The sequence below is a fragment of the Pempheris klunzingeri genome, chromosome 20, assembly GCF_042242105.1.
Source record: "Pempheris klunzingeri isolate RE-2024b chromosome 20, fPemKlu1.hap1, whole genome shotgun sequence".
Classification (NCBI taxonomy): domain Eukaryota; kingdom Metazoa; phylum Chordata; class Actinopteri; order Acropomatiformes; family Pempheridae; genus Pempheris; species Pempheris klunzingeri.
In genome coordinates, this window is record NC_092031.1 from 10698295 (window position 1) to 10711241 (window position 12947).

Here is a 12947-nt window from a genome sequence, read left to right on the forward strand (position 1 = left end):
AATGTGATTGCAGCCCGAGCAGATTTTTCTCCATCTCTTGAAGATTTTTCATTGGTCACGTAAGGTTTGCTCCTCCCACTTCCCCCGCAGGTCGTAGCATCCACAGGAAGCCCATCAGAGTACTTCCTCTGTGAGGAGAAGGTTCCCCTGTTGAAGGAGCGCTGTGAGGTGAAGCGCTGTGCTCAGTATCGTCCTCTGGCGCCCGAGGAAGAGGTGGGCCGACTGGTCTCCAGCTGGAACACAGAGGAGGGATTTGTGGGGAGGATCTGCCTCAAAACAAGAGAAGAGGTACACACAGAGAGCACAGACACCTACATTTAAACTGATCCCAGAGCGGATATTATTACTTTTAAACTCTATAACTGTTGCCTCCACCAAAAGTACTTGATACACACTTTTTGTGGTACCTATAAGGTAGACTATGGCTCCCCCTTGTGTTTGTCTTGTGTAACTGAGTTAAACTTGACAGAAAGGCATAAGAGGGACAGTAGCCACACTATAAACACAAATATTTATAGGTAGAAACATGCAAGAAATAGTTTCTTGCTTGAGACACTGGTGCTGGTTTACATCCGGGATTCTGCTCCATATTTTTACCTTTACTCTGTGCTTTTTTTTTCTCTCTCAGCACTTAGTTGAGAAGAACACGGCGCTGGAGGGAGAGGAGGAGGTGACTGTGGGAGGTAGAGAAAGAGCCGGAGGGGGAGGAGGGGGAGGAGGAGCAGAGGACGACATGTTCTTCGTCCAGATCCACGAAGTGTCTCCAGAACAGCCTCACACTGTGATCAAAGCCCCGCGCTACAGCACTGCTCAGGACATCATACAGCAGGTGAGGAGAGTCAAGGACGCGACACTTAAGTTTTACAAGACGTGCAGACTCACCTGAAAGTGGGTTAATTTGTTTTCCTGTACACTCTCCATCTCGGCCAGACCTTGTCCAAGGCCAAGTATTCCTACAGTATCTTATCCAATCCCAATCCATGTGACTACGTCCTGATGGAGGAAGTGACCAAGGACGCTGGCTCCAAAAAGTCTTCCACCGCCAAACCCCTGCAGCGGGTGCTGCTGGATCACGAGTGTGTCTATCAAGCTCAGAGCCGCTGGCGGGGCACGGGAAAGTTCATTCTTAAACTCAAAGAGCAGGTAGCTCTAAACATGGTTACTGATTTGCAAAGCTAATTTTTTATTTTTTATTTTTATGTGCACTCCTGTGAGCATGTCATTGTACTTAACTATTCTGTTAACATGCTTTTTATTCACATCTCAGTTAACCCATGTTGTTCTGTATTCGCCACTGCGTTTTTAACACCTGCATGATGGACTGTATGTGCTTTTAACACGTAGCTGCTTCCCTTGTTCGTAGCATTTTTGTTGCTGTATGTTTGTGATTTATGTGCAGAGTGAAGCGTTGTCTGCTTTTCTTGTTCTATTGCTTGTGTGTTCGTCGATATTTATTTTATTTATCATCCTTTCACACTCGAGGCCTTTTGTGCTGACACATTTGTAAATAAGAATGTGTTTAAATGAACCTTGCTTAATAAAGGTAAAGTTATTTTTTCAAGATGTGCTTAGTTTTTTCCTTTTTCAATAATCAATGCAGAATGAATGAGGAAAATTATTTGAGAAAATAGATCGACAAAACAGAAAAACATTAAAGCAAAATGAAGAGTCCGTGTTACGGATTGAAATTTATGGTTGGTCAGCCTGTATCTCTCTCAAAAACTACCTGCACATTTCCATCTGCTCTTTATGCATTTCAGTAACAGGAAGTTATTCCTCCTTACAGGTGGTGCGGGAAGACAAAAAGAAAGTGATTTCTTTCGCCAGCGAGCTGAAGAAGCTGACTAGCCGCAGCCGCAGCATGACGACTGGCGGTGGAGTGGACGGTCCTGCCCAGAGTAAGGATGATAGAGCTGCATGCTGTGTGGCTCTGACAGAGCTCCAGGAGTGAGGCTCACAGTCTGCCTGCTGTCTGTGCATGGGAAGGCAACGGAGGTACCGTATGTTGTCTCTAACATCTAACAGACACATTCAAGGTGCCACTCTGTTTTTCATTAATACAACTGAAATACATAAAATAAGTACATTGTGTGTTGCATTTCTCAACACTGTAATTTAGCAAGCAGGTTATGTGTGATGCAAGTACAATGTGGGAAACTAGACATGAGGAGGATTGGGGTAAAATCTTCAACATTTTTTTATCATTTCAGGGTCCTAACTTTATTTAGTGTAATCTAAAGTGTTTAGGTATTGTCTGAACCTCATGAAATTAATTCAAAGCCCTTATTTCTTTCGCTATGACGAGGTTATGCTGAAATGAGACTTTTCTTTCTTGTTTTATTGTGACTTTATCCTCAAAAGCAGTGCAGTGGGCCTAAAACTATGACAAGGGGAAGCCTCTGGAGATTTTAGGAAAACAAATCCTAAAGATTGAAAGGACATACAGTGTATGCAGGGAGCACGCAACTCTGTATGACTTGTGTTTGTAGAAATGTTTTCAATGTAATCTAACACTTCACTCCCAGAGACATTTCATCCGTTGTATTTAACAGATGGACTCACTTTGCAGTGTGGCAGCAATTCATTATATTAGTGATGTGACTAAATGTGGTGTTTTTGCTTTCCGCTGTCTTTAAAGCCCAAATCTGTAATCCTCTGCAGGTTATCTGTCTGCAGCTGCAGGTCTGAAGGCATGGGTGGCAGAGGGCAGGGTAGGGGCGGGAAGGTTCCTACAGGTCTCCTCCACCTTCTCCTCCTCCTCCTCTTCATCCTTTAGGGGGCAACTCCAACCTTTCCACCTGCCCACCTCCTCTCTGATCCCCCCAGCCAGGAAGTTTCACCTCCTCAGGAACTGGAAGATCCACAAATGATCCAGAGAGAGAGACGACTTGGGTTGACTGCTTGTAAACTTGGAGGATTCTCATTCCTAAGAGAGGCGACGATCCTACGCATTGTGGAATTCTGAAGAAGAAGTCTGATCCTGCCTTATGTGAGTTGAACAAGTGGGGGTACAGGATTCAATCCAAGCCCTGTACATGGGTTTGGTGACAGACGTTCAGCCCTTTTTCTTGGTTGAATGATGGACAGGAGTTTCACCCAGTCAGATTTCTCGATTGGAAATCCCACCCAGCGTCACTTTAGTGCAGTGGTGTCCATGTGGGTGAGTCGCTCTGGCTCGTCTTGGTTTATTGGTTGTATTGTGGCTCCACAGGGAGTCCAAGGGCAGCTGTTTTTATTAAAGTCCTCAGATTTGTAATCAGGGACACAAAAGCAGAAAAAAGCAGTCCATGTCTTACCAACAAATAGGGAGAATTTGTCAAAAAAAACAAAGGAATACTTCCTTGAATCACATTCGAAGGATGAAGACGTTTGCTTTTAGATGTGCCGGTTTTTTAATCTCCCAACAATTACAGCAGAAGATAATAAGGAGGGCTGCAAAATGACCCCTGATTGAATGAGTGAACCACAATTTGTCTAAGAGCTGATTCAAGTGCAATTCAAATACGGCTCTGCAAGAGATGTCCCGTGTCTTAGCACGGGCTTCTGGTTACTGTTGGAAAAACTCAAAGTAAGTCTATAAACTATTCCCCTTTTCTGGTATCACACACAGAAAGCACAGAGCAGATGGAGGGAGATCTGCTCAGAAAAATAGAAGGAGAGATGCAGGGGAGTGCGAGGGCTGACAGCGTACTCCTCTGCTTCTCAGGTGTGGGCTAAGGGCATTGCGAAGGAGGCTGACAAGCTGGCTTGTTTGGTTCTTTTCTTACTGTTTCACAGTACTGTAAGGGCACATTACGGGGCAGTGCAGATGGGCTTCGCTCACAGAAAGAGGCAACAAAGTGAGACAACCCATTCAGATGTTCTGCATCGAAAGCAGCAACACTTTAGGCCGTTTCTTAGACACTAATGTCTCTGCCCTAAAGGTGATAATACATCAACGGCATTATAAGGCAGCGTAGGTGTGCAAGAGGCAGCTTCTCATCACAGTGTTGATAAAGTTGCCCCTCTACGTTGCCTTAAAATGTCGCAACACAACCTTTATCTTTTGGTTAATGTTGTAGCTGTGTCTCTGAGGAAGGTCTGTGGCTCGTTTCACAAAGTGTTTTAGTTCTGTCATCATCCACAAATAGTCACATCCACAGGCAAGTTATACATTTTTGAAAGTAAGAATTATACTGTACATTTATAGTTATTTTTATCAATGAATGCCACCAGTAACAGGGATAGGGTTTTTGATGGTGAATCCTTTCCCATTTTTTACTTTGAGAAATGTAAACATGTTTTTCTTTTTGTTCGTTAAGGCAGAAAAGTAAGTTGTCGACTGGCCAAACAAGGCATTCACAAAAATAAACTACTGTATTAAATTGGCAAAATGATTTATTTTTTTGTCTGATGAAAGAAGTAATTAAGATGACAAATCTGACCAGACCTTCCAACTTTTGATCCACAGTTTCGGAAAATATTGAGCTAATATTTATGCTAATTAAGCTAGTGCTAATATTAAAGCAAAGCTCAAACAGGAAATATTTCCCTCAGTGTCATCCTTTATTTGAACAGTGATGATTTTAGCACTAAGATCCTTTGGAAAAACAGCCACGTCTTCTTCAAACAGCATTTTGCACATTTGTTTTTCCTTTTGCTGTCATTTTCAGTGTTTTTCTGTTACTGTCTGATAAATGACAGAGTTGATTGTTGTGAGATGGTCAAGAAAACAATTTTGTTATATTATGATCATCATATTTATTACTGTTAATTTCAGCCCAGTTGCGAAGTTAGTTTTGAGGAAAGCACAAGGTAAATGTTTGGATTGCTTTAGTAACTCTGTCAAACTTAAACGGCTACGTAGTCCAAGTCCAAACTTGAAATTCCATTCACAAAACTATTGTTGCTGTAACAGCAGAATGATTTGAAGGCCAACGTTTACGGCCCTGATTTTGAATGCAGTATCTTTATAGATAACTCGTACTGATTGAATGTCAATGAGGCTTTTGTTTATTTATACTCACTGCTCATTTCAATTTTCTTTTTGAATTTACTAAAACTTGATTTATTGAGGGTCATTTTCTCCTTTTCAATGCTTGGAAGTGTAACATTTCTATATTTTTCATTTTATTTAATTTTTTTTAATGAAGTTTAGATTATTTTCTTTCTTCAGTCTAGCGTAGTCACACTCATGAGGATCCCACTACGTGAAGTGAAGAAGAAATTATAGTGACAATAAGAGACAGAACTCTTCAACTTCATGTCCAATATTAAAAACTAAAAAAATAAAAAAATCTGTTTTGTCTAACTAAAAGTCTTCTGAACTCACTACGGTTACAAATAAATGATACAACGTTACACTTGCAATTGTCAGAAGCTTTTTAAAACATTCAATGTATAACATAAGTATAATGTTATTTAAAATGTTTGACTTTTATTTTGTAGCCACACTCCACAAAAAGGATTGTCCTTTATTGTCCTTTTACTTTCACTTCTGTCTTTCAGTAAAACTTTGCTCAGTGCCAAGTAATGATGTGTAAACTTTAGTGCAATAGTGAAGTTCTGTCACTTCAACTCTTTAGGTTTTTAACTCTTATTTTTAACTTTCTGACCTTGACTGGTTTAAATTTGTCAAAACTGACACGCAAAGATGATGTTTTATCGGCGGTGAAGCAGCAGGACGATCCTTAATGGCGATTAAGGTAGATTTGATTTTGATCCAAGAAGCCACAATGCTATGTCAGTAACAATGAGGCTGGTTCAACAGTCACTGTAATCCTGTACTCCAGCTTTTGTTGTGTAACATGATTATGCAAAAGGATTTCATTAACTACCATGCTGGGTAAAAGTGGTATCAGCTGATATAACTATGTGAAACCCACACTGACTTTAAACAGAAAGGGACATTTTCTGTTCTGTGTTGTAAATCTGTAATCCGCGAGTGCTTCATCACATCTTATTTTTCAGACAGAGCTGTTCCTTGTTTTCCTTCTTTCTAACCTGTAGACCTCATTTCTGAATGTAACATTTCTTAACGTGTTGAACCTGAGACAAATGTTATTTATTTTAATGTGAAGCCCTGGTTGGCAATTATCTGTTCTTGTTGTTGTTTATGTATAATTTCCTGTAAGTAGTTTTAAGTGTTTTTTATTTATTTCAATATGTGGGAGAATAAACTCTCCACTGCTCTAAATTTAGTCAAACTTATTTAGAAATATTTTACTTTATTTGTAAAATATTCAGTATTCATATTTCTGGCATGTTATTCTGCAGTACACAGCAGCATCTTTTAATGCCTTTTATTTTGTGAGTTTTCATAAATGTGGACAAAAGCTGACAATTTATCAAATAATGTTTTTGAAAAGACTTTGATGTACTCATTATATCCACTGAATATGACATATGTATCTGCTGACTGTGGGCTGTGTTTCATCTTTAGCACTCTGCTCCATAGGATGTGCAGTATACCCTTTAACATCCACTATCTGTGTCATGATGTGGCTGTCAAGTGAACATTTGTCTATTTACTTGAATTTTTGAATGGATGAACATTGGTGGATTTGTCATGTATCATGATCACAATAAAACTACAAATATGTAACAATGTTGCATGTTTTGGTTCAAAGTGTGTGAATCTTTCGGATGAGGAGAAACAAAAAAAAACAAAAAATCTTTAACAAGACCTTTTGTTGTGAGTACAGATCAGACAAATAAAGTCACAATATTGGCAGTTTAGATTCTGATGCATGTAGATTATACAACATGAAGAATTTGGATTCAGGAGGACATTTGGCAACTTCAGGTGTTGCCTAATTGGACTAATTGGACATCTGGAGGTGTTTTGCATTATTACACTCGTCCATGTTGCTGTATTTTTCCAGACTGCATTTTCTGCTGGAGCAAATGGAGCTACAGTACGGTTGCTCCATCAGCCGTGTTTGAAATCACGCTTTATTTAACCATTCGTAGCAAATCAGTCCCACTAAAGAGTCGATATCTAGACCGCTTTGTCAGATGACTCTATGCTTTTAGTCCTTATTTTGCATTCCTCACAGCTTACTTTTCTAAAAAGGTCGGATACATTTACAATACTGAATGATTACAGAGGACAGCTCACCCTGGCACCACTTAGATCCAGGCCCATGTTACACTGTCATAGCTTATTGGGACAATTGAATATAACAATGATTAGCTGTAATGTAATTAGTTTACACTATGATGAGTCAAAATGTCTGCTGTGTTAATAGACCGCTACAGATGCACCACAAGCAGGAATGTTTGTGCTGCTTATTTCTTTATCTGTCACATAAAGAAATAAGATAAATGCCTGCCAAAACTAAAAGAAAACTGCGTAACCGTGTCTTTACATTTGTTGTTAACGCAGCCCATCAGCAAACTTCATATCCAAACTGGTGCAAAATGAAACAAAAAAATAAAGTAATGTGCAGCTAAGATGAAGCAAACATTATAAATCAGCTTTGTTTTTTGGGTGAAATGTTCCTTTCAACATCATTTCAGCCACTAATCAAATGTTTAGTGGTCGTGTCATAGATTAATGAGCCCAGTTCAGTCTACCCTCTCCTCCGATAAAGCACAGTGGACTCAGGACTCAGTGACATAATCAGCTCATTTAGCAGAATCAATAACAGCGGCTCAGGCGTGCCCTTCCTTCCAGAAACCGTTTAAAACATTACTCTCCGGTACAGTCGGCTAATTCTGGGTAATAAGGAGCACTCGGTTTCAAATATCACCGCCGCTGTGGCACCCTCTGTTGAGTTCCTTAATGCAAAATTATACAGTTATCAAATTAAATGTGAGACTTTTAAAACCTGGTAATTCTGCAGCTTAATGGTCCGGCTTCTTTCAGACTTCAAATAAAACAATTAACTGTAACTGTGTGGTTCACAATTAAAAAGTTCTCCCACCTTTATCTTGACAAACTTTGATGCCGGAGAAAGATTCACGTGCTCTGTTAATTGGATCTCGTCTCAAGGGATCTGGTGGGATGAGGGAATTTAAAACAACCTCGTCAGTCCAAGCAATGAAAAACAAAATGCTCGTGTCTTGCCTAAGATGGAAATATAGTGAAAACTTTTGAGTTAGAGCTTTTATCTGCCTCCTTTTCATCTGCTTTTCTCTTTTACGGCTAACTGGCTTTCTATATCTCAACAACAGGAACTCATAGTTAAAATGTAGCTCTCAGCATTGACTTTTTTCAACCAATCGTACTTGATCTCATAAATACTTTTATAAACTGAAATTGGAGCAATTGTGGGTGGCTTGTGGAAACAATTTGATGTTTAAAAAGCCTTGGGCATATTAAATGTTTTTTGGAAAGTACACTTATTCGCTTTCTTGCCGAGGGTTAGATAGCTTGGGGTTATGTCGATACAGCTAACTAGTCTGTATGGCAGATATGTAGCTGCAGCTAGCATCCTGTTAGCTTAGCATACAAGACTACACGCAGCTATGCTGGAGCAACAATGTCACCTCCCCCCATGTTAAAATAAATGTTGTTACATTTGCACAGGTGTTGGTAGGTGGATTTTGTTACCTTTGGACAGAGTCAGGCTAGCTGTTTCCCCTGTTTTCAGTCGTTGTGCTAAGCTAGGCTAACCGGCTGCTGGCCAGCAACATACCGAGTCAATCTTCTCATCTAAAAACTGCAAGAAAGCAAAAAGCAAGAGTGTAGAGGACATGGTGACATTTAGAGTCTTTTCTAGCCGTAGTCATGTCTTTTTAGTTCTAGATAAAAGAGACAACACAGCACCAAGTTAGCCAAACTCCACGTTTAAATGGATGAAATAGTTTTTTTATTTGGATAAAGTTTGCCAAGCAACTTGACAAAGATAAAAAGGCAAGTTGGAACAATACAAGACTTCATGTGTCAATGCAAAGTGTCAGGCAAGTTCAAGATGAGTCGCACCAGTGGCCGTAATACTGAATGAAACAAGTGCGGTTCCAAACAGAGACACCAGTCGCTTAAAGGGCCATAAAAAGTTCATAGACTTTTTCCTCAAGTTTCCTTCATTATCTCTTAGCAAAGTAGAAATATAACATATAGGTCCGGTTTTCCAAAAGGTGCTGCAGCTCTGAGATCAGTTGGGCTCAAGGGATGCTCTGTCAAAAACACATTTTAATGAGTAAACTGGCATACAACCAATTAGAAGCCAAATTACTTGTTCTTTTTTAAAATATATTTTTATCTCCCGGCTCTCATTTTTAAACTAAAATAAATTCCTTTAGTCTATATGTTACATCTTAATGAAATTCAGTTTGAATACCAGAATATGCTAATTCATCATTTAGCCGAGTACAAATCTGTTAATTAGATTTCTTTTAATTGGATTGGAGCATCCCCATTAGTTCCACAACTAATGAACAGAAATGATGTCTGAGCGCTTTAATGATCTTGGCAATAAGGAGTGAGCACAGTGGAGTCACGATCAGTCAGAGTTTGGTCATAGGTATGTGAAGGCTGTTCCACGGGCCCATCCATAATTCTTCCTCGTCTGATTGCGTTCTGTCGCTCGGGCACTCCATCGGCTCCCTCATAACGAGTCCGTCGTTGCTGTCGTCTACCGTCGACTCTTTCTCGTCTTCTTTCAACTCATCGCTCTCCGCCGCGCTCTGAGGCTGCTCTGTGTCGCCCTGTGCCGATTTGAGTAGGTTCAGTTTAGGTGCTACACTTTCGGTGCCCGTGTTGCTGGTGCTTGTCGACCCTAAAGAAACGCTGGATTGTCGAGCGTTGAACACATTCAGCGTTTTATTGTTATCAGGGTTTGAGAAAGAGGAAGTGGCCGTCGCAGAGGTGGCCATCCCCGAACTTTGGAAGGTGCGCAGCGTGTTGCAACCGACTTCTGTTCTGGGGCTGTTCAGGGGTACTCTTTCCTCCAGCGTGGCAGCCATTTTGTCTAGTTTTTTAAAGTGCTTGGCCAGCCGTGAGCTGAAAACAGGCGACGTGAGTTTCAGGTTGTTGTTCGTGTTGGTGTGTGTGTGTGTGGGACCTGTGGCATTTACTGAACGTCGGGTGCGGATGATGGAGCCATTCTGGGCCACGTAGATGCTGCCGTTCACGTTGGCGTGGCTGTTGAGGGTGGAGGTTAAGCGGCTGCGTTGGGTCTCTGGCATGCTGTCCTCACCAGTGGAGCTGGTCTCATACTCTCGGTCCACCACCAACTTGATCCGACGTTTTTTGCCATGCTGGATAAACACACAAATAATATATCATTACACTTCTGACACAGTCTGAGAGAATTCAGTGGTGTTCTTTAAGAACGATTCCCTATTTGATCTTCTATAGACTTTAACTTCAGAAAACACCCACTTGATGTGACTAACTGCTGATGACTCATTTTAGTCTCATTTTATTACCTTGTAAGACGTTGAAAAATGATAACATCAAAAAAATAAAAGAGGGTGCAAAATAAAAATAGCACTTTCATCCACACTGCAAACACACAACAAAGCAAAGAGCGGTCAGTGCATCAGTGTTTACTCCAGATTTTTCATTTGGCAGGACAGCGATTTAAGCATACCTTCAATCATGTGGTGTTTTTGAAGACATCCCACATATTAATCACCATATTGGTTGTAAGTCTTTATAACAGAGGGCAAAAAGCACACCGACTGATTCACAGCCCTTGATTGTGAGAACAGACTAACGTCTCAGCAGTAATGTGTCTTCATCAGTCACAATGGACAAAGACATGGAGACAAACAACATGTGTAGACCAGATTGTCATTGGATAAGTGGTTGAAAGGGGGTTTCAAATCGAATGGATAATGAATCCAAGGCAAACCACGGCTCTGCAGTGCCATTAATGTTGGAAGGAAAAGGTTTTACCTTACCAGCGGTGGTGACATTTAGGGTTCACACTCTCAAAACAGTGGAGTTTAGGGCCTTAATGAAGAACTGAATTTGTCATGTTTCCTCTAACTTGGATGCTGTGCTGTTTTTACTTAACTGTGAGAGAGGTCTGTGTTGTAACGTTTCTGACATGGAGTTGGGGCTGGGGCAACTCCCACCCTTAGATTCATCATCCAATAGATTTGAAACCCTGTACAACCAATTATCCAATGAAAACAGTACGTCTGTGTATGTTGTTAGCCTCAAGTCTTAGTCCATCACAATTGCCTTTGCCGTCCTTGAGCCGAGAAGCTGGAAGCTGGCTGAGAAGCCCGTTTCTACTGTATGACCATTTGTTAGGACAGAGTAAACACTGCTGCACACCCACACACACACACTTTGGAGGGAGAAAAAGGCTGTTGTGGCAATAACTCTTTTTCCTTTCTCCATTTAATCTCGACACTATGGAAGAAAGAATATGTTCGCCACTAGAAAGAAAACATGTTTTCCTCCTGCAGATATCAGGTACAGGAAGAACTGACTGATACAGGAAAATGACCAATGAAAAAAGCTTGAGCAACAAGTGCAGCGACGAGAGGTCAGTGAATAACAATCTTTGAGCTGCATAGAAATAACGCGGAGCCTTAACAAATGTCAGCTGAGGAGAAAAAGCTACGGAAGTAGACCAGTCGACCACCTCCAGAGTAACGGAGCTGTTATGAAGGAAGGCGAGGCGGGCAGGGAAAGGTGAGAGGAGACAGGCTGATTGGAAAAAGGGGATTAAAGATACCAGCGGAAGAAAAGAGGCAAAGAACTACAGAGCGAAATATTCTGAGAGGGCAGCGGAGGACATGCAGGCAATTTAAACTCTGAATGTAAATCACACCAAACAGGGAAAAAGAGAGAGATTACAGTAATAAATTCCACCCAGGAATGACTGCACACCCAATCCAGGCATTTTCACAGAGATCTTACGCGGTGGCAAAGAATTTAATCTTTGGGCTGCTAAGGTGTCATCTGCATTTCAATCAGCCGACTCATTTTCCAAATCCCCCTGTTCTTCGTCCCCTTCTTCCTCGCCATGGCTGCTGCCTCCCTCCTCCTCCTCCTCCTCAGTGTCCTCGATGATGGGTGACAGGTCATCCGAGGAGTCGATGGCCTCCGAGCTCACGTCTGATTGGATGTGGCTGCTGGATCGCCCACTAGACTTTCGCGATCCAGCGCTTTTCGCCTCTTCCTCCCCTGACTCCTCATCTTCCTCGCTCTCTTCTTCTATTGTTTCGTGTGAAGAGCGGGAGTGTCTGGAAGTCTGGGGCCTAGACTTAGAGTCAGTCGAGCCCGAATAAGTCAGACTTTTGGAGTTGCTGCTGCTGTTTGTGGGGTGGCTGCTCCTTTCTCTCTTTAAGTTGGCACTTCTTCTACCTTTACTGCTAATACTGCGGCTACTGGCAGGAGTCTCACTAACACTACTTTTTGAACGTTTTCGGCTCGAGTCTTTCCCTTCATCCTCACTCTCTAATCCCGACCCCTCTCCCTCCTCATCTTGGCTTCCACTCTCCGACTCTCTGTCAGTGTCGGGAGCTCCCTCTTCCTTTTCTGTTTCGGACTCATTTTTTTCTGTTTCTGTGTCGGAGTCGGTCTTGTCTCGCTCGGCTGTAACAGATGAGCTAGGGCTACTTGCTTCGGAGGGACTAAATTCTGATGCAGACTCTTTGCTGCCGCTTCCTGTTTCTGAATCGCTGTTGTGAAATGGTTTTTCTCTCCTCCACCAGACCTCAGGGGACCTATTCTCCTCTCCTAACCCCCTCTCCCACCGCCTCCTCTCCTCTCCCACAGCTCGTTCAGACACTGATGCAGAAACACTCATATCTCCTACGGAGCCATACATCTTCCTACTGTTCTCCCAGCTTTCTCCATTGCTCCAATGTTCGTCCCCCACCCTGGCGGGTCCCTGGAGCCTTCTGGTGAGGGAGATAAGACTTAGGGCCTCGCTCAGCTTTTGTTTCACCGGCGGGGGTTTGCTGGCTTCAACAGACGTCTGGAAATAACTCCCGTCGATGACCATGCTGCCGTCCGGACTGACAATGTGGCCGGTGGAGGACAAGCCTGGGAGCTC

General features: G+C 41.9%; 3 protein-coding genes across 3 annotated transcripts in view; 1 reads left to right on the forward strand and 2 right to left on the reverse strand.

Annotated features, from left to right (window-relative positions):
- Positions 1-4170, forward strand: part of plce1 (phospholipase C, epsilon 1) — a 63249-nt gene extending 59079 nt beyond the window's left edge. Inside the window, exons 42-46 of the mRNA XM_070852015.1 lie at positions 91-288; positions 629-829; positions 931-1143; positions 1787-1898; positions 2662-4170. Of these exons, the coding sequence (XP_070708116.1) occupies positions 91-288; positions 629-829; positions 931-1143; positions 1787-1898; positions 2662-2870 (933 nt within the window). The 3' untranslated portion in view covers positions 2871-4170. The remainder of the gene's footprint in view (positions 1-90; positions 289-628; positions 830-930; positions 1144-1786; positions 1899-2661) is intronic.
- The window catches only part of rbp4 (retinol binding protein 4, plasma), a 178763-nt gene that overhangs the window by 132968 nt on the left and 32848 nt on the right, over positions 1-12947 (reverse strand). The window lies entirely within an intron of this gene.
- The window catches only part of LOC139219518 (protocadherin-15-like), a 143070-nt gene continuing 138976 nt past the window's right edge, over positions 8854-12947 (reverse strand). Inside the window, exons 39-40 of the mRNA XM_070851409.1 lie at positions 11591-11593; positions 8854-10185 (exon numbers count right to left, since the gene is read on the reverse strand). Of these exons, the coding sequence (XP_070707510.1) occupies positions 9433-10185; positions 11591-11593 (756 nt within the window). The 3' untranslated portion in view covers positions 8854-9432. The remainder of the gene's footprint in view (positions 10186-11590; positions 11594-12947) is intronic.